General features: G+C 40.1%; 1 protein-coding gene across 1 annotated transcript in view; it reads left to right on the forward strand.

Annotated features, from left to right (window-relative positions):
* Positions 1–3,049: 3,049 nt before the first annotated feature.
* The window catches only part of cpne7 (copine VII), a 42,789-nt gene continuing 18,987 nt past the window's right edge, over positions 3,050–26,851 (forward strand). Inside the window, exons 1-11 of the mRNA XM_058088673.2 lie at positions 3,050–3,195; positions 5,361–5,602; positions 9,592–9,774; positions 10,752–10,826; positions 12,885–12,959; positions 20,812–20,895; positions 20,968–21,057; positions 22,326–22,424; positions 23,304–23,390; positions 24,205–24,264; positions 25,236–25,369. Coding sequence (XP_057944656.1) covers positions 5,429–5,602; positions 9,592–9,774; positions 10,752–10,826; positions 12,885–12,959; positions 20,812–20,895; positions 20,968–21,057; positions 22,326–22,424; positions 23,304–23,390; positions 24,205–24,264; positions 25,236–25,369 — 1,061 coding nt within the window. The 5' untranslated portion in view covers positions 3,050–3,195; positions 5,361–5,428. The remainder of the gene's footprint in view (positions 3,196–5,360; positions 5,603–9,591; positions 9,775–10,751; positions 10,827–12,884; positions 12,960–20,811; positions 20,896–20,967; positions 21,058–22,325; positions 22,425–23,303; positions 23,391–24,204; positions 24,265–25,235; positions 25,370–26,851) is intronic.

Below are 26,851 nucleotides of genomic sequence, written 5' to 3' on the forward strand. Positions count from 1 at the left end.
TTTGTCTTTGCACTTATTTTGTGAAATGCATTCAGAAGAAGCATAATATGTTCATTCATACTCAAGATCTGACCTGACCTTTGAGGGAAGGTTTGCTTCCAGTATCAGAATGGGTTGGTATTGGCAATAAAGTGCCTGAGAATATTGGTACTATATATCAGATATTGGTTAAAATCTCTACATGCCATTTAGCATTATTAACAAACAAAAATACACCCAATTGGTCCTCTGCATCTTTTCATTAACCGTTTATAAAGTTTGGATATCCCTGTGATGCACGCTTTCACAGCATCAACAACCAGTCTACTGTGGTCCATTGCATTGGATCTTTGGAAGTTCCACAATTATTCACATGTACACCACTGTGGTTTGAGACTACACCTGCAGAAGTCTAATCATTGTAGCATTTATTTTATGGCAGTAGGTGGTGCAAGAGCCACAGTGCTCCTTTATGCCACTGAACGGAATATGTCAGCTCCCTTAAACCAGGGGTGTCAAACAAACTCATGCCTTGGAGGGCCGAGACATTGCAGGTGATTTTGCAAGACAGGTGATTTCAGTGATTAACCCTCATTTGGTTTGAGGGAAGGAGCTCGTCAATTAAATCACCTGCTGGTGAAACTGGTTGGAAAGATAACCTGAAGTGTTTTGTCCCTCTGTTGACATATATGCCTTAAACCAATGAAAGTAACAAAATGTACAAGACAATTTAATTAATGGAAGCTTTAATGTTGTAATTTTTTGCCTTGACATCAGTGATGGCTGAAATTAAATTCAACAATTCATGGCATGTGTACAACCACTGCAAAGTACCAATGCCAATCAAAATATAGGTTAAGTTCTTGTGTTGGATCTCATGAAATTGTGCATGTATACCTAAAGAAGTGTCTTGTGTGAGCTACTGTATAACCTCATTTGATTTGTTAGAACGTAGAGCCATGCACCTTCTCTTTGCTCTTGTCACATAATGTGGAATCAATGCGGTGTTGTGTTCAGGTCGATCCCTTCTTGTGTGTCTCATACTGGGAGCCCAAAACCAGTGTCAGTAAAGTCAGTAGGCCATGTGATGATGACTTCAGGGGAAAAAAAAATGAGAGAGATAATGTTACCTCCCTATGAGTCTGGTGAAACACAAGCCTAGTGATTGATTAGCATTAATTACATCTTCTTGACACTGGGGGCACACAGTGGTGCCAATAGAGTCATTTAATTACTTAAAAAACCCTCATGTTCATAAATACTCTCATACCCGTGGGGGCCACTGGTGGGTGCTGTCACTAAAATGCGCCATTAGGCACTCGGGGTTGCTAAACAGACAACAAGGATGTGAGGCTGCCAGCATCATGCTGTGTAATGTGAATGGAGGGCAGAATGTGCATTGATAATCCACGTGTAAGGGAAGAGAACTCCTGTGAGGGGCCTCAGATGGCCCGAATTCTGCAGCCGTGGCCTTGCTGGGCTCAGGTGTGCGCCTCAAAGCAGATACTTACTTGACTACGATGGGAGGGATGGTATCTGTTTGTGTCCATTTTTAACTCACTGCAGTGAAATCATCACTCTCTTAATGATATCAGCATGGCTTGATGGATTCATAAACTAAATGCTTTATTTGACTAATTGCTGCATACAACCCCCCTGTCTGCAGCACTCAAGCTGAATGCTGAATGGAGAAATCAAAGAAAACAAACATATTTGTTCACACAAGGCCACTGAAAATCTTTTTTTCTTTCATCCCAAACAGCAGAAAGTGTTTTCAATTAAGCCCCCACTCTCTCGTCAGCACCATACGCCGTGACTGACACTCTTCCAAATTGTGGTTTGTCTCAATTTTGCAGCTGCTCTAGTTTGTTTTGGGTGACCTTCCGCCCCCCTGCCTCGCAGCAGCTCTGAAAAACTGCTGCTTTGTCGGTGCTGTCTAAAAAAATTGTTACGCAACGGTGTGCAGCTACATTCATGAAAAGAATACATTTGTGGGTGGATTGCAGAGCATACATCAACGCCGGCTGCGTGGAAACAATGTGTTGCATAACGTATGTAGCTGTTGAATGATGGAACAGCACACACTGTGGCTCATGTCATAAACGCGGTAATGTGTCTCATATATCGTGTGAATGTGTGAATTGGATACAAAAAAAGTGATGCCACCGGTCCTCAAAATGTACAGCTTCTGATGGGAAGTGCATATAGTTTGCTTGAAAAAGCCAGAACTGCAATATTACTGTTAATTTGATGCAGTTGCACAACTACAATAACAAGCACATTATCTATCTGCAAGTGTCAATCAAAACACACAGGAGTGATAATGTAATAATCCACCACTGCAGATATGTATACTGTGGAAGTCAGTTGTATTTGGTGCTTCTCTGTGTGTGGGAAATTGAATAAAGACTCACACAACTTAATGCAAACCAATGCAAGAGCTGTTATTATATTATAATCATATAAGGGCATGAATCTCGCGGGGGGGGGGGGGGGGTGCTGGAGCCTATCCCAGCTGTCTCCGGGCGAGAGGCAGGGTACACCCTGGACTGGTCGCCAGCCAATCACAGGGCACATATAGACAAACAACCATTCACACTCACATTCATACCTATGGACAATTTGGAGTCACCAATTAACCTAGCATGTTTTTGGAATGTGGGAGGAAACCGGAGTACCTGGAGAAAACCCACGCATGCACGGGGAGAACATGCAAACTCCACACAGAGATGGCCGAGGGTGGAATTGAACCCTGGTCTCCTAGCTGTGAGGTCTGCGCGCTAACCACTCATCCACCGTGCCGCCTCTTGATTGACATATGACTTTAAAACTATTAACCCTACACAGTCTTTGCCAGTTTTTGTCAATATGAATAGCCCCTTTTTTAAAATATACTTCACCTTCAGCAAGTTAGCATCGCTATGTTGCTTGATGATGCATTTTAACAAGCATATGGTGATCTATTCGGCTTGCTTTCAAACTCAATGACTGGAGGAGAACAAGCCCAGCCTCTCTCTCTCCGTCTCTCTCTCTCTGTCTCTCTCCATGTGTCCACACACCGAGGCGACCAATGAGGGAGGCAAATGAAGCTGCTGCCTTGCGGGAGAACATCCAAAAGTGTTGCGCTACAAAAGAGTGAATCAAGGGCAAGGAGTGACTTGAATGCATCTCACTGAAGGAATGAGGAGGAGCCTACGTCTTTGAGCTCCTGTACAAGTAAGTATTGGCTACTTAAATATTTGAAGCAGAGTTCATTGTTGTAAATGTCCAACTTTTAGTGTGTGTCACTTTGGTTACTGTGTTGCATGTTTGAATCTGTGTTTTATTAAGCTCTCTTATGAGTTTGTGGGTCACATTTTCTTTGTTGGTGCTGTCTGTGGTGCTGAAATCAGAGCAGCTCAAATGTCAAGCATGCCTCTTTCATACCTCTACCTGGTACATGCAGTTTCATGTGAAAATGATGTTTTTTTTTAATTAGTGACCAGTCCATCACATGCAGCCTATGTCACTGTGGTTGAAAGATAGGTATTTTTAAAATTTATTTAAATGTGAATTTCATATTTAATACACGGAAAAAAAACTAAAAATAAATATTATAGGTATATTGGAGAATCTCAGCACTCCACTGGTGTAAATATGAGTGTTTCTATGGTTTACCACGCCTCCCCACTATAAATCAGCCTGAAGGGGTACTGTATAGACCAATTGATTCCCAAACTGTTGTTCAAGTACCATCCGCAGGCTACATTAAGTGGTACTCAGGAACAGCAGAGATGGTTAAAATAATAATAAAATTATATAAAGACATACGTGACACATTCTCCTTACCCGCGGACTAAAACCTGATAAGGGAATCAAAATTTAAATATGAGGTGCACTCAAAACCTGCTTTTTTTTGCATCTTAACAATGTGTTTTATAGTTTGAGTTATGTGTGTTAATTATATGGCTTAAGGTTTGTAGCTTTTTATACAAGACTGAATACAAATTGTGTATATATATTATATAACCACATTTATATTATATAATTTAAATGCTGAATTTTTTTTTCATATCATCAAATAGTGATACATCCCAAAAAATATTGGGTGGAGTAATTTGGCCCCATAACTATAGCCTAGATTATTGCTGAGCACAGAAGGCGTTCAAGGTGCTTCCCACGCGAATCAATGCATGTGACGGCAGCAGAATACAAAAGATAAATGTTGTTATTGGATTTCCAAATATTGGCTTCATCAGTGTTATCTGTACAGCAGAAATTGTGTCCGTGTTTTTCACGTCAGGTTTTTGTGTCCTTTTTTTCCCTTCCTCCCCATATCCAGGATGAAATTATCAATCAAAAAATGTCCATAAAAATATGAAATATTGCGAGAATTTACATTTTGAACTGTTGGATCTTTGGAGTAAAAAAAAACATTTTTGAGGAATGTATTTTATTGCAGACAACTATTTAACTGAAATGGGCTGTGTATGTATGTTTGGATGAATGTATGTATGTATGTATGTATGTATATAAGTGTGCCACCTTGTTATATGTTGTTCGATACACATGCGTACTGAATATATATATATATATATATATATATATATATATGGGGTGCAACAATATATTTATATATAAATATGTTATATTCAGACAGACAGTTATATTGTATGTTATTTATATTATGATATATGATCTGCCATGTGCTACAGTGTGGCCCTTTGTATCTATGTTCCAATGAACAATTAAGAGTTTAGACAAATTGTGCAGAGTAACATGTGGCTGCACAATTGTATGTGTCCTTCGAGACCCTGAATGATTATGGTTCAGTTTTTATTGGGCTGCTGTTTTTGTGACTCAGGAAAATCACACAAGGGTTTTATTTTATTGCTTATCAAGCAGGCACACACTGTTTATATTTGTTGCATTAAATAAAAGTTTGGTTATTATTAATTTACACATATATCTTATCCTGTACAGTATCTTTTGTTGGCAGTTTCCAAATGTAAATTTTGTCTTTTCACATCCACAAAACATGGATGCAGTATAGAAAATGGATTGATGGATGGAGGCTTTATAAAGATGCATATCTGTCACTGCTGCCTGTGAGATAAATTGCTCATCTAGCAGCAAAATACAGTAGTGTTTAGCTGGTAGCCTATACCTATTTTGACACTATATATAACTGTCGTCTGTCCATCCAGAGGATCCAATCTAGAGTCTGCAAAAGCCCACCTCAAGCCATCCCTCATAAGAAGTGAAATAGTATCCCCTTCAAGAGAATACATGCCTTGCTTCCTTCCCTTGGGACGATATGGGGAGTCTCTGCTTGGCCGTCTCCTGTCAGCATCTTTACTGAGATTCTTTCCCTAACCACTTCCTGTTGCCATCCCTCACAGTTACAGACTACACCATCTCTTCTACTTCTTGTTTGCTGCTTGGCTGATCCGCTTATCCGTGAGCCAGGATGAATGACATTCAGGAGGCCACCTCTCCTGCCACCAGCCTTGGCGGTCCGGCAACCTGTGTCTCCAAAGTAGAGCTGCGAGTGTCTTGTAAAGCTCTACTGGACCGAGACACTCTCAATAAGTCCGACCCTTGTGTGATCCTCATGGTACAGACCAACGGACAGTGGACGGAGGTGAGGGACTTCTTTTTTTCCCATCAATGAATGATTCATTCATGTCGGGGCTTTTCACCGTACGACTATAATAATGTGATTTTAGCAGCAGTTTAAAAAGTCATTTCAAGGTTTAAGTCAGAAGAACAATCCAGGGTGTGGTCTGCCTCTCACCATAAGTAATCTGGGATAAGCTCCAGCTGTTGGCAAAGACAGAATGTGGCACGGACACCACCTTTGTGTTTTGCCATGAGTTATTTCTTAAATTCAATAGTGTTTCTCACCGTTTATATCAAATGCTGGTACTTAGGTTCTTTTTGTAGCCGTGATCAAAAGACAAGCAATTACTTGAGGTGAGAAACACTGCTGAATTGAAGAAATAACTAATGTCAAAACACCAAGGTGGTGTCTGTGTTGATCTTGTTTTGACAACAATTACACTTTCAATTAAGGTAAATGTAGTCTTTTGTGTCTGTTTCATTTATTGTCTCTTTCCTTTATGGTCATTTAAAACTGTTTTATGTATGTAAAGCTGTCAGAATCGGGCTTCACCCCCTCGTGACAGCTCGTTGAGTTCCTTTTTTGCCTCTGTTCCTAGTTCATACCCTTATTTTGTATTATTTCCTGTGTTGGTCTGTCCTGTGTTCCGTCACTTTTACTTTCTCCTCGACGTGCACCTGTTTGTAATTTGTTGATTGTATTTAGTTCAGCCGGTGCGTCTTCCTTTTGTCGGTTCATTGCCATGTTTTGAGTGAGTCATGCTAGTGCGTTGCTCTGCTGCATAGCATAAATAAATATACTTTTACCTGCATTTGGGGTCCTTATCGCTGCATCCAGGGGTCAAACCGTAAAACTCACAAGCCGGACTGTGACAAAAACTGTCATTCTAAAACTATAAAAACATATTTTGTGTTAAGACATTTGGTTTTCTGGAACAGATTAATTTGATTTACATAATTTCTTAGGGGTTAGAGCAGGGGTCTGCAACCTTTCCTATCAAAAGAGCCATTTTACCCCCACGCTCACTAAAGGAAAATAGACATAGTAATTCAAAAACAATATCTTTTAAACTTTCATAAGTTTGAATCTTTCTTCATTTTACCAGTTTTAACAGCAGAATCCAACAAATAGAAGTGCAGTGTGAATATGTAATGGATGCCAACTTTAGGGTAACGACAGTATCATCTTAGCTAAACCTCAATACCTGACGCCTGAAGATTGAATTGCGAGTCCCCCATGATCTTCGTTGACTGCCAGATTTAGAGGAAATTTTGAGGTATCAAAGTAGTTCAGATGAGGAAAAAGTGGAGATGATCGAGTACTCTTTCTAGTATCGGATCTTGCTAATATATAAGATAAATGTACATAAATATCTGTGTAAATTAAATGTAAACTTACCTGGTATGTTTACTCTGGCGCCAACAAGTTCGGGTGTTAAATACTTAAGCATTGGGAAGGGAGCTACAACAAGAGGCTGAAGAGCCACATACTGCTCTGGAGCCATGGGTTGCTAACCCCTGGGTTAGAGTTTGTTTCGATGAGAGTCAAACCTTCTGGAACAAATTTATGATGCTAACCAAGGTTCCACTGTACTACAAAAACAACAATCTAAGGATTTTTCTCAAGCTCTTTGGCCTTTTCCTCCTTCCTTTGCAATCTCAAGAAAGAAAAAGAAAATCGTGATTCACATTTTTTGCCGAATTGTGCAATTCTATTACAAATACTAAATCACTACTGCAAAATATAATACAGAAAATAGATGATGTTGTTCCCTGAATATCATGTTCTTATGTAATATTTAGCTATTCATTTCCTGCTAAATTCTTGTCCGCCCATGTTAGTTTTGAATAAAAGGTGTTGCTGTCGTGCAAGTGTGATTGAGTTGTGCACCAGCATAAAACGTTTATTTTCTTGGACTGCTCCCAGGCTGATTTGGAGTGTGGGAGGCAAGTCTGTCATTTGCTTGTTAAGTCATGGGCAAGAGCCAAAAAACAATGAGGAGATTCATTCAGTTAGAATGTATTTTTTCCTGTAACTTGTCATTTAAAAAGTCAAACATCCTTTTGAAGGGAAATGAAACATAATAACCGTAACTTTACCTCTCTCTATATGAATGTGGGATGTTGATATACTATTTTTGGTAGTGATGATAAAAAAAAACAAACACTTGATAGGAAGCCTTGAGGAGTTATGGATTTTCCTGGTTGTAATTTGAGTTCTGACCTGACCTGAGTTCAGTTTGGCACTCTATTTATCTATCTATGTTTATAGATAATATTCCTAGCTGAACTGAATAAAAGCAGCTTTAGTTTGCCACAGCAGAGATGTGTCTGTATTTGAGGTTTCACACCTACAACAACAGCAGCATCCAAGTCTCTGGCACAACAAACTATCCTCTGTTGCCTAGATTAAGTCTCATCAACAAACAGACGCATCACACTCATCCCAAATCTGTCCATCCAGATGGCACAAAGAGAGGGGGAGGAAAGAAATGATAAAGAAATAGAAATGACACGAATTGGATGATTAAGGAAGAGGATGCCAAGGCTTTGCTGTTTTTTTTTTTTTTGCTTTGTCAGTTTATTGAAAAGAAATGATAGGGAGATCCACAGGTTGCATTTGACAATTATTTATATTATGATGAGCAGCATAGTGTTTAGGATGTCTGCCTGCTGATTGGTTCTGGGTTCAAATTTCAAATTGGACATTAGATGGAGACTCATAATTGTCCATATTTGTAAATAGTCGTTCTTTGCCACCTTGCGGTTTGAATTCTACCACAGGTTTTTCAAAATTCATGCCGTTCTGTGGCAGGATATGACCTAGTCTTAGTTTAAAATTAGGACTACTGTGTTCCCTCGTTTAGCAGGGGATTTTATAGGGGATAGGTACCCAAAATAGCCCACAATAAGTGAACACTGCAAAGAAATGATGAAGTGACTTGCGTATTTCACTCCCCTAACCGTGCCTCTTTGTCATACTGGCACATTCTATTGTGCTGTAGCATTTTTGTATCCTTGATAAATCAAATTTCTCCTGTCGTAGTATTTTCCCTAAATGTATTTCCCTCCTCCTTCCTCAATGTTGCCTTACAGCCACAACTTCTTCTTTTCATTTTTGGGTGCGACCGCAGGTGCCTTTACTGTGGTACAGACAGTTTTGTCGACATTGTGGGTTTTGTCCAGGATAAAACTTGCAAGCATTCAAACATTTACATAAATTGGTACTGTGCAAGAAGCCACGGAAAGATTGTTCTACAGTCCCTTAGCCAGTCAGGATGCAGACAATAATACATGGCCATATGCTCTAAAGCAGGGGTCGGCAACCTTTACTATGCAAAGAGCCATTTTACCCCCCTTAACCGCCTTACCCACTAAAGACGAAAAGCCTGGAGCCGCAAAACATACGTTTACAACAAGGTCTTTTAAAGTCTGACAAGAGAATACAACAAATAGAAGTGTAGTGAGTGTGCATGTGTAAGGGATGCCAATTAGTAGGTATCACTAGTAGTATCATGGTATCATCTTGGTTAAAACTCACTACCTGATGCCTAAAGAAATTAATTGGCAGCCTTTTTCTTTTAGCTGACCAAGCTGAGTCTCCCACGGTTTTGGCCATCAGATTTGGAGGGAATTTTGGGGTATCAAAGTAGTTCAGATAAGAAAAGATGAGTTGATGGAGTACTCTTGCTAATATTGAAGATATGTGTAAATTACTGTAAATGTACCTGATTTGTTTATTCTGGTGCAAACAAGTTCCCATGCCGCTGTTTTTAAAATGATCTCATTTTTATTTTTTAGACAAATAGTCAAATAGCTCTGGGAAAGTATGACTTTTTTTCCTCCATGTTTACCTGTGTGAGAGAGAACTGAATAGCATCCTGTCTGCTCATCCTTGTGCTCATCTAATCACTCATCTAATCTTTTGTGACAATATATTGTTCTTTTCCAAACCAAAAGCGTTCAGATTGTGGTGATTCATGAAAATAAAATGAATGTATTTCCTCTCAGTTGGACAGGACAGAAGTGATCAAGAGCAACTTGCACCCGGTCTTCGCCAAGGTTTTCTCATTGGACTACTACTTTGAAGAAGTACAGAAGCTGCGTTTTGAAGTGTACGACATCCACGGTACTCATAGCATCGGGACGCGTGATGATGACTTTCTGGGTGGTGTGGAGTGTACGCTTGGCCAGGTACGTGTACACGTTATTACCTCCATCCATCCATTCATTCATCGAAGTTGGGGTACACCTTGGAATGCACATACAGACAAACGACCATTCACACTCACATTCAATTTGGAGTAGTCAATTAACCTAGCATGTTTTTGGAATGTGGGAGGAACTGGAGTACCCGGAGAAAACCCACACATGCACGGGGAGAACATGCACACAGAGATGCCCAAGCGGGGAATCAAACCTGGCTTAGCTGTGTGGCCTGCGCACTAATCACTCCAACACCGTGCAGCGTTACAACATGATATTTATTATTGTAGTCTGCAGTGGCATAGCTGAAAAGGGTAATAAAAATGATGTAGGTGTATTTATTGTGTCTGGTAACATTTACTCATAAATCTTCCTGCTACCAAAGGTTAGGGTAGCGGCCCGCAGCTTGATTTTTATTGGCCCTCAGCACATTCTAAGAATAAAATTAATAAAGAAGATAAAAACATATATCAAAACCTGCCAAAACAGAAAAATGTATAATGTCAAAAGGGAAAACATTGAACCTTTTTTTTTTATAATATTATTTTGTAGTGTTTCCTGTGTTGCCCAGTCATTTGTGCTGCGTTTACTCCCCTGATTACACACACCTGCCGCTAATTTAGTTTCATTTTTTTCGTTCATCATTCTTTAAATATTGTTTGGTTTTCTGCTTGCTGTCGGTTTCATTCAAGCTTCCTTTTTTCTGCTTTGCTTCCAAGAATAAATCCAAACCCTACCTGCATCTGATCTCGTTTCTGCATTCTGGGGTTGTCGCCACAAAACCACAATGCCAAGACGTGACAGTTATTCCTTTAAATATTTATAACCTTTGAGCATATCTGCATGGCTTGGTTTGGTCAGGGTAAAATATTATAATATCAAAATGGCCCCCGAATCCTTTGATATTTCGGTATGAGTGGTGTTTTGACAGACATCACTAATTTTTCTTCCTGTGCTTCATACAGATTGTGGCCCAAAAGAAGATGGTGAAGCCTTTACTTCTCAAGTATGGAAAGTATGCGGGCAAGTCCACTATCACGGTAGGTTTTACTTTTTTTTTACTGCTCACATGGGACACTTTACCTGGAATAATACATTAGAGATATGTTTTAGAGTCATGTTTTAGCTGCTACCAATAACTAAGTTAAGAAAGAAGCCAGGTAAGATATCCTGAAGCTAAATTAGGTTATGTTTAAGGCAAAATAAATTGACCTTTAGTTCCTACAGTGAAAGACTGAACTGAGCAGACATTTCCATAAAATATGCACCAGAATATCAGTTTTTCAGGGCGCAGGGGAGGCCTTAACTGTGTTACGTATATTCCCTCAGAGGATGCCCACTGTACCACACTTATCCCTGACTGATGATAAGCAAATTGGTCTAACATAGTAGGAAAAAATACAATTTACTGTAATACAAATTAATTATTTTGATTAATTGGTTTCAGATTCGACCTCCATAAGTGAATTACCACAAAGTAGTATTCAATATTAAAGGGGACCTATCATTATCATTTTCTGCCCTTTGTATTGAGTTGTGGACTCCTATCGAGCAGCGACACATGATAAGCCGCACAGGAAGCTTTCTAGATCTTCCAGATTGTGCACCTCTTTCTGCACTTTTTTAGTGGACTTCGGAAAACGGTCTGTAATTTACTCCAATCCACGGCCCACACCCAGGCACGGGCACTCCGCTGTGATTGGTCACATTCTCAAGCCCTCCCAAGGACTTCCGGATTCGTAGGTCTACTGAGTGCAGAAATTGACAGCAGTACAACATACTTATCTGGTGCCTTTGCATCGTTTAACATGAGAATACAATATTAAGAGCATTCATAGGTCAGAAAAATGGAGAAACGTAATAGGTTCCCTTAGGTTCCCTTATAATATTTTCATAGTTAGAGCATAGAACGCCTGCTTAACATTTTAAATACAGGTTTTATCATTATTAGAGCCATGTAGACATGCAATATTTTATGTTTACACCACAACACAAATATGCAGGCTACAGCATCACTGCAGGGAGTATCCATTTACATTGTTTTGATTCATCAAAAAATCCTACATTTCATGTACGCCTCACTACACATGCCACACTACAAATTGCATGTACACAGTAATTCCGGGGTAAGATTTTAATATTTCAAATTACATCTGCAGATAGACATTAATGTGAATTTATATCCTTCATAGCTTTTATCTTGTCCTGAAGCTCCGATCCAGAACTTTGAAAGGCTGTTGTTTATTAGGCGTATTGATTTGGTCACAAAAATATGTTGAATTTAGCGTCTATATGCAGGACGATACATTTTCAAACGCACCTGCATTCTTTTGTCATGCAGTTCAATAAATAAGTTTGTCAAGTCATATTTTGCCATTGTATACACCGAATAAACAAGCAACCTTGTGAAATATTCCCTTAGGATCAGCAGAATGTGTGTGTGTGTGTGTGTATGGTAAGTTGTCTATCCTTTTAAAAAACATTACATTTATAAATTGAGCCCTCCGGTGCTCTTTCACGTCTTGTTTTAAATGTACAGTAGCAGCTGTTTTAATTTTAAAGTTTAATTAAAGGACTCCGTATCAGCAGTCGACCAAAGGACAACCTTTAGATTAGCACTTTTAAAACATTTAAATCATGTATTGGATTCACATATATATTCATTCATTTTCTATGCCGCTTATCCTCACGACGGTCTTGGCCATGCTGGAGCCTATTCCAGCTGTCTTAGGGCGAAAGGCGGGGTACATCCTGGACTGGTCACCAGCCAATCACAGGGCACATATAGACAAACAACCATTCACACTCACATTCATACCTATGGACAATTTGGAGTCACCAATTAACCTAGCATGTTTTCGGAATGTGGGAGGAAACCGGAGTACCCGGAGAAAACCCACGCATGCACGGGGAGAACATGCAAACTCCACACAAAAACGTGGCCAGTTTAATTTTCTAGGTTCTTATCTTCCACACTAAACATTATTTATACATCACGTGTCTGTTTACACTTTTATAAGCTGAGATAAATTTCTTTTCATGAATGGCTGAAGGTCATGAGTACCAAATTCTATTGAAAAAACCCTATCTCCTGTCAGGTGCACGCAGAGGAAATTTCTGGCAACAATGGCTACGTAGAGCTTGCATTCTGTGCCAAGAAACTTGATGATAAGGTGAGTGGAGCACACATTTTTGATGACAAAAAACCCACACTACATAATGTGATCCAATCCAGGTACCTTCATAGATAACATACATACATACAGTCACATACAGTGACGTGTGGGAAGGGAAGGCACATGAGGCAGAGCCTGTCATCATGAAAAGAAAACCTTAACATTTTGGATAATAAATGTATTTTCTGTATTATACAAATTTGAACATTTTATTGAGTAAAAAAACACTGAATTTGCACATTTCCTGTTTAAATACAGGACAGAAATATGAGAAGAGGTTGTGCTGAGTCTCAAGTTGAGTCTACTGCCTACTGAGTTGGGTGGTGATTATTATTATTATTATGATAAATTATAATAATGTATTTCTTAATTTATTATGTATTTATTTATTGAATAATAATAATATTTTGTTTAGTGTGACATTATTTTTGCTAATCAGACTACTATCAGAGCCTACTGCCTACTGAGTTGGATGGTGATTATTATTATTATTATTATTATAAATTAAAATAATTTATTCATTTAATTAATTATTATTATTTATTTATTTAATAATAATAATAATAATAACACTGAATTTGCACATTTCCTGTTTAAATACAGGACAGAAATATGAGCAGAATTGGATGGTGATTATTATTATTATTATAAATTAAAATAATTTATTTATTATTTAATAATAATATTTTGTTTAGTGTGACATTATTTTTGCTAATCAGACCGAGAAGCGTCATATCTAGAGGTGCTGCAAAACTCCACCTCACCATGAAGGGTGGGGGCGTACATGAGCTGCAAGGTGCCTGAAGTCAGCCTTAAAAAAAAAAGAAAACTTTATTGAAATACATAAACAGCACCGTCAGCTCGATGGAGATTTAGCAACAAGTCAAACACAGTAAAGATATTTTATACTCTCCTGAATGAATGAATTTGTCAAAGCTCAACAGAAGGCGACACACCCAACATATCTGCAGTGTGAAACATACATACCATTTGTGAGATTGACGTAAAGTTTGCATCATGAAACACATGCCATGAAAAATATCTTGGCAGGGTAGCACATCAAAAAGCTTTGATTTAATATGGCATTTGGAGAACAAACGCTGAGTATGGTGAGTTTTCGAGGCGAGTCAAATGGCAGATAACGCAGCGAAAACACTCTGCAACACTCATCAGTGTGTGCGTGACAGTCAAAAGGCTAAGTAAATAATCCCCAAAATAATTGGATTCATTGGACTAGATGACCAACCTTTCTCAGCGGTGAAAGGGACCGGGTTCCGTTGACTGCTGTCTCACTTGAAGCGCCTACGGGCTACCTGAAAGTCCTGGTATGAAGAGCTGCATCAGATAATGTGCTCACATCTAAAGGCTCCTTAATGGACCGCTATTATGCTCATTTTTTGGCCCTTTGTATTGAGTTCTACAGAGCAGCTACACACAATAACTCACACAGAATGCTACACACAATAACACAGAATGCTTTCTAGATCTTCCAGAATCTGCACCTATTCCAGATGTATTTGGATTTCCAAAACGGTCCACTTCTGGGCATGCATACTCCCAAAAAGCGCACCCGAGGACTTAAGGACTACTGATAAGATAAGAACAAAATAGAACTTTTTGGTGTTAATTCCACTAGCCCAGGGGTCAGCAACCTGCGGCTCCAGAGCCGCATGTGGCTCTTCAGCCTCTTTATTGTGGCTCCCTTTGCGATGCTTGAATATTTTTAACACCCGAGTGGGGAAAATGCACGTCTTTTGTAATGAGTTTTAAAAAATCCAACTTTGTCTGAGACCATGAATGCATCCTGAGTGAGTTCTGACTGCTATGCAGTTCAGTACATGAAGAAAAACAAGTAATACTTACCTACAAATCTAAAAAATAAATTCGAGATAATTTAAAAACAGCGGCATGGGAACTTGTTTTTACGTTTACAGTAGTTTACACATACATTTATGTAAGTTTATCTCCAAAACTAGCAAGAGTACTCCAACTCGTCTTTTCTTATCTGAACTACTTTGATACCCCCAAATTCCCTCCAATGTTGTTTTAAACATACTATATGTTTTGCGGCTCCAGGCTATTTTTCTTCAGTGGGCATTGGGTAAAATGGCTCTTTTCATAGTAAAGGTTGCCGACCCCTGCACTAGCCGAATGAGAAATCAGTATCGTTCAATCTCACCCATGGATGATCGACATTGGAATCGGCAGCATAAAACCATGATCGCCACATCCCTGTGAAGAAATATTTGAAAACTAAATTTTTAACAAAAGCGAATTATTCTCATAATGAGCAATCTGTATTAACATGTAAGAACCTCCAAAGGAGTCTCACCAGCCTCACCGGCCATGAACCTCAACTGCATGTTATTGGTATACTGACTGATACATGTGACACATAAAGTGTTAATACAGATCATATCAGCATTTTGTATCAACATACAGGTAGATTCACAAGAAGGATGGCTATTGCGGTTCCTCATTATAATTTTTTATTTTTTGCCGAAGGCATATTCCATTCAAGAAGGTAGCAGGAGCATATAGCCAATTTAACTGTGATGCTGTGAAAGTGCTTTGTGTTCTCAGGAGGAGTGTCAGTGCGCCCGGCTCTGAGCATCCCAGGAGTACAGGAAGGAGGGAAATAATCCTACATATTTAATTTTTTTTTTTAAATTACACTTTTGCAATTTACAACCAGTCTGAGAGTGAAATGGAAGCTGACACGTATACGAGGGCAATGATTGAGCTCCTCGATAAGCAATCGTCCAAGAGAGCATCCTTACCGCATGTGATATTTGCTCCATATATCCTTTTGCTACTAAAACTAATTCTGCTGGAATTTGAAAGAATCCACTTGCTTAACTTCTTTGAAAAACAATGAGCTTTCAAAAGCTGTGAGTTGTTGAGATCTTTCAGTCGGGGGTTGTGGGTTGAACTCCGAATTGCATACACGTTGTATGGGTTAAGAAGAAGGTTTATTAAAGCTCTGACAACAAAGATAAGAAGGAGGGGAAAATCCTCTGAAGGCTTGACTTGGACGGTAGATGTATCCCACTGGAAAGTTGCACAAAAAACAGATGATCAAAAACAGGAGAGTCTGTCTTACATGAACATAGAAGTGAAGCAGCTTTGCCACTCGAAGGTTGTTAACAACCCGGTGAAGTCTTTTCCTCTCGGTGGGCTTTCAAGGGATGATGCGATGATGATTCCACACCATCAAGGATGATAGGATGATGTGTACCACGGGGTGCTGCCATAAAGGAATGAAAGGTAGGGAAGGGGACGAGGGGAAGGATGGGTCCGGGGGGGATACTGACAGCACCCCCTCCTGCGCTTCTGGGCGACCCACCGGGCTTCTCCGGATAGGAAGTCACGGACCAGAGCAGGGTATGCAACAACCCTATTCCGGGTCGTAACTCTCCCAATCCAGGTACTGGTAGCCCCTCCCTCTCTGATGAACATTCAGGATACATTGGACGGTGAAGTCCGGACGGTCATCAATGATGTGGACAGGAGGGGGTTTCGACAGAGGTCTGGTGGAAACAGGATCGATCTAGAAGACATGAAATACTGAGTGTTCCCGTAGAGTTGATGCACACCGCTGAGGAATTGACAATCTTCTCGATGGCAAATGGTCGCAGATGGCAACCATCCAGAGCCTTCGACACAACGGTAGTTCCTAGCGATTTGAGTGGCACTTTAAGATCAGCTGCTAGATCAGCATCCATGATTACCAAACAAGGAGTTGGGAAACCAATGTCAGGCATTTAATGGGAACCTTCTTTGAGCTCGATTCCTTCGTCAGTGCTCCCACCTTCACATGGGTGTGAAGGTTTACGGTACTTAGGACAGTCTTGTTGAAAATGATTGGGACTGGAACAATCCAAGTACTCCCCAGCCTGTAGTCTGCGGCTCCGTTTTTCAGGGGTTAATCTTACTCGTCCAACTTATTGCATGAGCATTTTCTTTAAACATGAATGCGGATAATGGCGAAATGTACTCATTTCATACTCATACTCGTATCTGGCAAAAATGCATTATCCGTAATCATCCCTAATTATCATCATAAGTAATGTTATTTCTATAGCACTTCTAAAACATACTCAACAAAATTAGACAAAAACAAATGAGCAATTTACAGTCAGTGTGTATTCAAATGAAAATAGACAAAATGGAAAAAGATCATACAGAATTAAGAATTAGTATTAAAAGTATTAACAGTATTAAAAGCAGTTTTAAAAAGTAGGGTTTTTAGCATTCTTTTGAAGGTTGTAGTGTTCTGACATGTGTGGATGAAAGGGGGAAGATGATTACAGAGGGACGGGGCAGAAAGGCTCGGTCCCCCCAGGTTTGCTGTTGGCTTCTGTGATGATGGTACAGCCACTCATTGTGTCTGACAAGAGTGTGAGGGGTGGGGAGGTCAGAGTGGTAGGAGGGGGCAGGATTGTGGAGAGCTTGTGGGTGATGAGACGGGTTTTAAACTGGATGCAGATGAAGGATGAAGATACAAAGTCAATAGATGTTATTGATGGATAGTGATTTGATCCAGGGGAATGCAGTGCCAGTGATCTTGAGGGAGTTTTCGAGGGAGAAGAAAAGGATGGAGGGATCTACTTTTAAAAGCTGTGTTGACATCCGGTATTTGCAGTAGGTGGCTGGAGTTGGAGGTCATTTGTGACTTTAATGAGGGATGTTTGGGTGCTGGGGTGGGAACAGGAACTGGACTGAAATAGATCGGAGAGGTTGTTGTTATTGAGTCGAGCTATTTATTAATTGTGCAACTGTGCATCAGTAATTCTGACAGAAATGGGAGGTTGGCGATAGACCAGGAATTACAGATAATTTCTCTTTATCTGAAAATTTGCATCATAACTCTTCCTCTGTTGTTTGCTAACTTGCCCAACATTTGAGACCATCAAGTTTCTGGATAACAGCTGCATGTCTCCAGGTCACTGGTGTGCGTGTGAGATAGGAAGAAAAGCTGTGACTCACTTGGGAAGAAGTCGTTTGGCCCCATCTGTTGGATTGCATGTGGGTGATTCTCCTGAAAGGGGTACTAGCGAAGGGTGCCGTCACTTTGAAGGGCGTGGCACATAGACTGCAGTCATTTGAACGTAGTAGCCACGTTCTTTGTGTTCTTTGTGTCTTTTGTTCTTTGTGTCTGTTGTGCATAAAACACCCATCTGACGTCAATTTCACCATTTTGTGACATGCAAAATTTGGTAATGGTTTTATTTCATTTGAACATGCATGAGATTACAATTGAGTGCATCAAATAATCAGTTCATAGTTCCACATGTCCAAAAGGAGTAGGAAGAAGCAAAGCTTATTAAATTCTACCCCTCCATCTGGTACTTTTACAATCAGTAACTGTTAGGTTTGTTCACTTCCTGCTTTCCATAATACAGTTTAAGGTTTTTGGATTGTCGCAAAGATGATTAAATAAAACCTCATCCTGCACCAAATGCATTTTTCTTCATCCAAAACCATGGAGGGGTGTGTATATTTACCAAACTCTAACAAAATGGTACAACCTGTTAAATGTAAACAGCATACTCCGATGTGACTTGAAGTGAATCGAAGAAGACTATATGCAAATGAGTTGATTTACGCACAATGTGAACTTTAGATTATTTACGTGTTAATGAATACAAACCCACCATCCACCAGTACGAGCCTGGACTTTTTCAGAGAGGTTGTGTACCAACAGATTAGCACTCGCGAAGCTCATCCAGTCTTACCCATAGTATCGCATTTGGGACCAAAAATTAGGAGGAAAAAAACATGGGAAAAATACAGGATAGTTATCTATCTGGGACAAAGTTAGAATGTATGTTCAAGGACCATCAAACAAAGTGGGACAAAAAAGCTACTCACATTAAATGTAACCTATTATATGTTTTCCTCTTATCTGACCTATAAATGTTGTTACAATGTTGTATTCTCATGTTAAACAATGCCCATATGCCGGATAATGTAGTTTGCCCATTTGAATGTGAGCCCTGTGTCACGACGTGGTATGATGGTAATTCAGGCGTTGACCCCGATATGCAGATATGAAGACCAAGGGCAAGTAAAGCGTATTTTAAACTCTACCAATACAAGTAGCAACAGGGATTCGGCAACTGACTGGCATACAACACACATGGACACATGTGATGCAGATCCAAGCAACTAAGCAGCTTTTAAACCTTGGCAGAAAGATTAGCTTTTTACAGAAAACCCAAATGCATCCAGTTATAATTGCAAAGAGTAGATAAATTAGGCAGACACATTATGTTCTCTTAACTGGCAATTTCAGTGCTGCAAATGAGATGTAAATGCTACCTTCCGACATAGTTTGCATGACAATGCCACGCGGTTCCTATCAATACAGGCGACTAGAAGAATGTTTGACTGAATAGCTCTTATCACAGGTATCAATAAAAAACAAGTCAATAAGATGATATTTTTAGCTGATTGAAAAGAAAGAGGCGGCACGGCGGTTGAGTGGTTAGCGCGCAGACCTCACAGCTAGGAGACCAGGGTTCAGTTCCACCCTCTGCCATCTCTGTGTGGAGTTTGCATGTTCTCCCCGTGCATGCGTAGGTTTTCTCCGGGTACTCCGGTTTCCTCCCACATTCCAAAAACATGCTAGGTTAATTGGCGACTCCAAATTGTCCATAGGTATGAATGTGAGTGTGAATGGTTGTTTGTCTATATGTGCCCTGTGATTGGCTGGTGACCAGTCCAGGGTGTACCCCACCTCTCTCGCCCGAAGACAGCTGGGATAGGCTCCAGCACCCCCGCGATCCTTGTGAGGAAAAAGCGGTAGAAAATGAATGAATGGAAAGAAACAAGTAAAGTTTTATCACCTGAATCTGAATTGACTTCTGCGAAGAATAATATAGTTTTTTGGCACCAAAGAATGACTGATGATATTGCTAATTAGGTGTGAGTCATCATTATCACCTCAACCTGTTGTTGCTACACAGAAGAGTTCATTATGAAATATTCTATTTTACACATAATGGCTTCTGTCCGCTGATCATTCATTCTGCTCTTGTAATTAGCTGGAGATTAAATTTTGACTTGTCTGATGGTTCCGTGCTGCCGGTGCCACTGCCTGGCCGTTGCCATGACAGCATAGAGAGGATGCTGCGGCTGATTGTGTGCTCTCGTCCCTCAGGAGATGTATCGGGCTAATGTGGCGGGAAATGCAGCCTTAACTGTCTCATTCAGAGGACAAGATCACACGCACCCACACCCACATGATATAGAGCATGACCAAAAAAAAAAAAAGCCTTCATTATACTCATGTATCATTTACTCACACTGCTTCTGTCAGTGAAGGCAGCACACATTAATAACTGTCTTTTCAGGCTGTTTTAAAAATAAATTCACTTTGGAAGCTTCCCGTATTGAAAATGCAAATGTAGGCGAGCAATTCAGTGACGTGTTAGGCATTGTGTGTTATTTGCTGCTGTATTAAACAATGATAGCCGCCATCATTTAGCATCACTTCTCCAAATAAGGAGGCACCTTGCGGCACAGCCAATGTTTCCGCTTTTTTTTTTTCCCTCTGACCTTTAATCACAGACACAATTACATCTGTCGCCGCAATCAGCGACCATAAATCAGCCTCAACAAGTCTTCTTATGAAATTTGGTGGGGATGAGTTCTGTAATAAGCCATCATCATTTCAACCGTGTGAGGAGTATTGGAAATAATGTTTTAGTTCAGAGAAGAATGATGAATGGGCAATATTAGAGGAATGAACAAGTGTTACATTTTGTCATCTTGTCTGTCGAGCTTCATGTTCTCCTTCAGAACAGAAGGCGAGTCATCTTCATTTTTTTTTCTCCTTCTGCAGGACCTCTTCAGCAAGTCAGACCCCTTCTTGGAAATATATCGTATCAATGATGATGAAACCGAGCAGCTTGTTCACAGAACGGAGGTAAATCCATTACCTTCATGGTTCATCCTCAACGATCACTTTGCTTCATGTGATATGTTCCTAATCAATCAGGTGATTAAGAACAACCTGAATCCTGTTTGGGAGCCATTCAAGGTGTCTCTCATATCCCTGTGCAGCTGTGATGAGGAACGGAAGCTGAAGGTAAAGGAATAAAAAACAAAAATCAACAATGGGCTCTAATTTCATGGCAAATCGGAAATGTGATGCAGGGTCGTGCCGCACCCCACGCTGTGGTAATTTGGTCCAGCGCACCACTGTGCGCAGCCAATTTGGTCATTTTGGTACACTGGGCTGCGCCAAGATGGCTGTGGCGGTGCACCAAAGGGAGGTGTCTATATTTTCAGTGAAAATTTTGTGACAAAACATCGAGCCAAATGTGCCCTGAAAGATCCTTCTTGTTGGAGGCGAAGCGCACCCTGCGCAGCGGTAAATTGGCTGGCAGGCGCACAGTGCACATACTACATCACCAAAACCTCACAGGCAGGTTTTTCAACGCAATAAACAACAGCAACCACTCTTGGATTTGAACACAAACACACACACAGGAGACAACATGACAATCGAACATGACAAACACATGACAATCGAATGACATCCAGTAAAACGGCTGTATGAACAAAACTGGGTGATGAAGCATAATAAAGTTAAGATATGATTGACACTTAGACACCATATGCTTACTATTATGGTTGTACTTTACTGTGGTGTAGAACGGCTAAAGGTCATATTGCCGTAATCGGAGGAGAATGTCAACAAGGGGAAGGTGACGTGAGTGTCAGGAATGGGCATTTTTATTTTTATTGAAAAGCGTAAGGAAGGCCAAAAACGACAACAAAATGGTTCTTCCTACTACCTGAACTGTTTGTGTGGCAACACCTTCAACTTTAATAGTAATAATGGTGAATTATTGTATGTAGCAACCCCTAGCACTACACAGTCTACAAAAAAAAAGAAAGGCAACGGAAGCAAAAAAGTTTAACTTTATTCTACTATTTAACAATACAGTCACCGTATTTTTTAAATTAATCTTCTCCCACAAGTCCTCATCTTATGTATGTGAATTGATTGGACAACTGGGCAATTTTACCAACACACATGGCTAATGCAAATGTAACCTGTCAGTGTACAAATACTATATAAATATTCATTCATTCATTTTCTACCGCTTATCCTCACGTGGGTTGCGGGGGGTGCTGGAGCCTATCCCAACTGTCTTTGGGCGAGAGGTACACCCTGGACTGGTCGCCAGCCAATCACAGGGCAAATATAGACAAACAACCATTCACACTCACATTCATACCTATGGATAATTTGGAGTCACCAATTAATCTAGTACTATATAAATATATCATTCATATATCACCTTTTGATTGTGTACATAATAAAGAATTCCAATGTGTGCTCTACAGTGCCTCGTGTGGGATTATGACTCCAGAGGGAAGCACGACTTCATTGGCGAGTTCTACGCTACTTTCAGGGAAATGCAGAAAATCTCCAGTGGAAATAAGGTCAGTCTAGCAGAGGCGGAGAACAGACAGTTATGTCACATCTTTATACATTTGCATCTGACTGAAAAAAGCAAGTGCCCCAACAAGAGACATTCATCCATATGTGTAGTTGTGTTAGATGCTGACATACTGTATACTCATCACGACTTCATGATTGGGTTGATATACTCTATGTATTTATACAGGATCAAAATTCATTCATTCACATATACGTAGACAAACAACCATTCACACTCACATTCATACCTATGGACAATTTGGAGTTGCCAATTAACCTAGCATGCAATTGATATGTCTACAATTGATATGACATTCATATCCATTATGAGTGTCTATACCAGGGGTCTCAAACATGCGGCTCGTGGGCCGAATGTGGCCCGCAGGACGCTAGTTTGAGGCCCCCGCCTTGATATGAAAGTTTAATGTTAGTGCGGCTCGCGCAAGTTTGATATGGATGCTGTATGGTATCATGTACCCAGAAAAAATTGTTAAGTTTGATTAATGTTCATGTTAAAGGTTAAATAACTGTTGATACTGTAAATATTAATCTGAAAAAATTAATTTGTCTACCCACCAACTATATGTGGTTTCTTAAGTTTTTATTATTTGCCGTTTTATTATTATTATTATTATATTTATTTATTACTAATTGATTGATATTTGAAGCTATTGAGAACAGTGGAATGTTTTATCAGAGCTTTTCTTGTAGTCATTTTTTTGTTTTTAATAAATGCATTTTTTTTTTTTTTTTTGGAAAACCTGATGCGGCCCAGTCTCACCCAGACCCTAGCTCCAGTGGCCCCCACGTAAATTGAGTTTGAGACCCCTGGTCTATACCAAGTGTTCTTATGTCACCTCGCTATATTTCTTTTGTTTCAGGTGACGTGGGATTGTGTGAATCCCAAGTACAAACAGAAAAAAAGGAATTATAAAAACTCAGGAGTAGTCATCCTAAGTGACCTCAAGGTAGGATGCATGCTTGACTCCCTTGCCTAATCATTAGGTACACCATCTATTCAGCTCCAAGACAGATCCTGGAGTGATATCAAAAATTTGTCTTTTATAAAATATTCTCTGGAGTTTGTCACTCCTTCCTCCAGTTTTTTTCTCTACTTTTTCTACTCACCATCCTACATATTGCTGATTTTTCGTCATCATGGTAGTTCTGCAAGGTGGCTTGTATGAAGAGTCACTTTGTTAATGTTGCTTGGCCTGCGGTTCATCCCTATCCACTCGGCAAGAACACTTATCTGTTGGTCGCAGACTTGCTCATACGCGGAGTGTTCTCTTTGAGTTTAGTTTGGTTCAGAGCTTTGCTCTGACTCGCTAAATTGCTAATGCCTTTGCTACAAACGTTAGTTGTGGCTGCACTCATTATGGAGTGCTTTGCATTAATGTAGTGGGCTGAACTTGCTAAACAAGCACAAACACAATGACAGTCAGTCAATGTCTACTTCACTTCTCTTGCGGCTGACCATTACTTTTTCACCACCACCAACAAAGTACTAGAAGCCCAACACATGCAGGGCACCTATTACAGTGGAGGCCATTGAGAAAAAAATATTATCCCAACACAGTATTTGTTATTGAGGAAAACAGTGCCACATCATAGTATTTCTTATATATGGTATCATGATTTAAAATGCACTTTTTACTGCAATGAAATAATGTATAGTACTAATATGTATGTGTGCGTTAACGTTTCCTTATAACCAGATGGTGAGCACATACTCCCACCCGGTGATTTGTTTTTCAGAAATTAATATTCTTCCCCTCACAGCTCCACAGAGTTTACTCCTTCTTGGATTACATCATGGGAGGATGCCAGATTCACTTTACGGTAAATAAAGATGTTTTCTTGCATGTCTGTTTTTTAATTGGCTTCTGTTGTGTATACCGTATACCAGTGATTTTCAACAACTGTGCCGTGGCACACAAGTGTGTCATGAGAAATCGTCAGGTGTGCCGTGAGGAATTATTCAATATCACTTTTTTTTAAATTAACATGTATTAATAATTTTCTGCAAATATTATGTCATTGTCGCGTGTCATTGGTGTAAAGACATATTCGTCCATGTGGCAACACGTAGCTGATTGCCTCGTTCCTCTAATAGACTTAGATGCACGTGAGAGGTAGTGGTGACATGTTGTAACATTGTTGGTTAAATTAGTATGCGGATCAAAAAGATCTGCTGTGGCGAGTCCGTAATCGGGAAAAAACTGAAAGAAGCAAATAATGTTGGTTATTGGTGTGCCGCAAAATTTTTCCAACGTAAAAAACGTGCCGTGGCTCAAAAAAGGTTGAAAAACACTGCCGTATACCTACCGAAGCATGCGTACAGCACACAGAAGGTTCTTCTTTTAAAACTGATCATAGATAAACTGCGATGTGTAAGAGCCGGCATCATGTAATAATCTCTGCTATCTAATAGTTCAACTTTGACATTATGCACACTCACTCAGATGTGTTTTTTTCCCTTGCTAGTTCTTACTGTAGGCAGCAACACGGATTGAGTTGAGCCTCCTTCAACTCGTGTCCTCTCTAGTTTGCCTTTTCAATCACCAGTTGGACTGCTGAAGCTATGAATATTAATGCTGACCACCGCTGCAGAAGATAAAATTTATCAGAATCAGAACGGCGCGGGCACTTGTTCTCAATCTGCGGGGGCGTATAAAGAGCAACTTCTTGGCGCTGAACACATAATTTATTCGGTATATTTCTGGATCACTGACACTAACTGACACGTTCGTTAAAGAAGAATAATTGTGTTTGACTTGTATGTTTTTTTTAAATGGGACCCTCTTTTACAGGTCGCCATCGACTTCACAGCTTCTAATGGAGACCCCAGGAACAGCTGTTCTTTGCATTACATCAACCCCTACCAGCCCAACGAGTACCTGAAGGCTCTGATAGCTGTGGGGGAGATCTGCCAAGACTATGACAGGTTTCTAACTCTTTTTCGTGTCACAGCAAAGATGCTTTGGTGCAGGGTTTGTGTGCCATTTTGGCTCGGGACATTAAAGCCGGGCGGTGTGGGTAGATTACTTCCAAAAGACAATACCAGTGGATTCTGTCAAGTGTCTCCAAAGTCTGGACTGAGGGACATTTGTGGCTCAGTGACATTTTGTTTTGCCAGTGGAATATTCTAAAAATAATGTATTTGCTTTGTCATCTTCTATGCGAAGTTGATAAATACATAATAGGCTATTTTTTTCTCAAATTGTAGTGTTTACTAGGGATGAGTGAGTACACCACTATCTGTATCTGTATCTGTATCTGTATCTGCTCACCATCCGTATCTGTACACTGAATGGGTGGGGCATAAACCGGGGGTAGGCCTGGGCTTAAATGTGTACATTATTTTTAATCGGAAATTAACATGGATTGATTAGAAGTTGCTACGTGTATTGTTTGTTATTCAGATATATGTGTAGTGTGTGTGTGTGTGTGAGCTGTGTGAAGTTGTTGATTCATGCAAAAAGTCAAATCATTTTATTGACAGCATTTTTCTCAAAAGCATTCAGTACTACAAGCAGTTTTCCAACTGACTTTATAACCAGCAAACAAGCAGACGAAAAAACCCCACCATCAGTGACTGATGCACGATCGTTCCTGCTGTCTTGTTAAAAACACCATGTATTTGATGAAAATAAAATTGCAAGGTGCTTACTGCAACATATTGAGAGGGGAGTAATATTTGAGCCCATTTACGCCAGCCAGATGCACTGTTGTGGCAATTCAATGCAGGTCTGCACAGCGTGTTACGGAGCAAGTTTACCCAGTAATTTTAGATATAAACCAAAATAGAGGCCAGCTGAAAGAAAACTTAATAAAGTGGAGGCATTGTGACGAATGCTATGCCGTTTTAAACTTCCCAATTGCAACTTGCACGTGAATGAGACACCGCTGAGGTCCAATGTAGAGTTGGTCTCAAGAGAGGCGGTTGACTGGCCAATCATGGAGTGAATACATCGTTTGTTAAATGCATTATCCGTAACGGATACTCATTTATAACTGAGTATCCTGCTCAATCTTAATAAATATTTATTTTAGATGCCGAGGTGTTCCCAGGCCAGTTATGAGACATAGTCTCCTTCCAATTTGTTCCGGGTCTTCTCCGAGGCCTCCTACCCCCTACCTGGGTGAACATCCTGAACAGATGCCCAAGCCACTTCATCTGACTCCTCTCAATGTGGAGGAGCAGCAGTTCTACTCTGAATTCTCCCGGGTGACAGTGCTTCTCATGTTTCCTCTAAATGAGAATCCAGCCACCATATGGAGAAAACTAATTTTGGCCACTTGTATCTACGATCTTGTCCTTTCTGTCACTTTGCAAAGTTCATGACCATAGGTGAGGATAGGAACATATCGCCTGGTAAATGGAGAGTTTGCCTTTTGCCTGAGCTCCCTCATCGCTGCAGAGGTC

Source organism: Doryrhamphus excisus, linkage group LG13 (genome assembly GCF_037039965.1).
Source record: "Doryrhamphus excisus strain RoL-2023G ecotype Guam linkage group LG13, RoL_Dexc_Guam_v1.1, whole genome shotgun sequence".
Lineage (NCBI taxonomy): Eukaryota > Metazoa > Chordata > Actinopteri > Syngnathiformes > Syngnathidae > Doryrhamphus > Doryrhamphus excisus.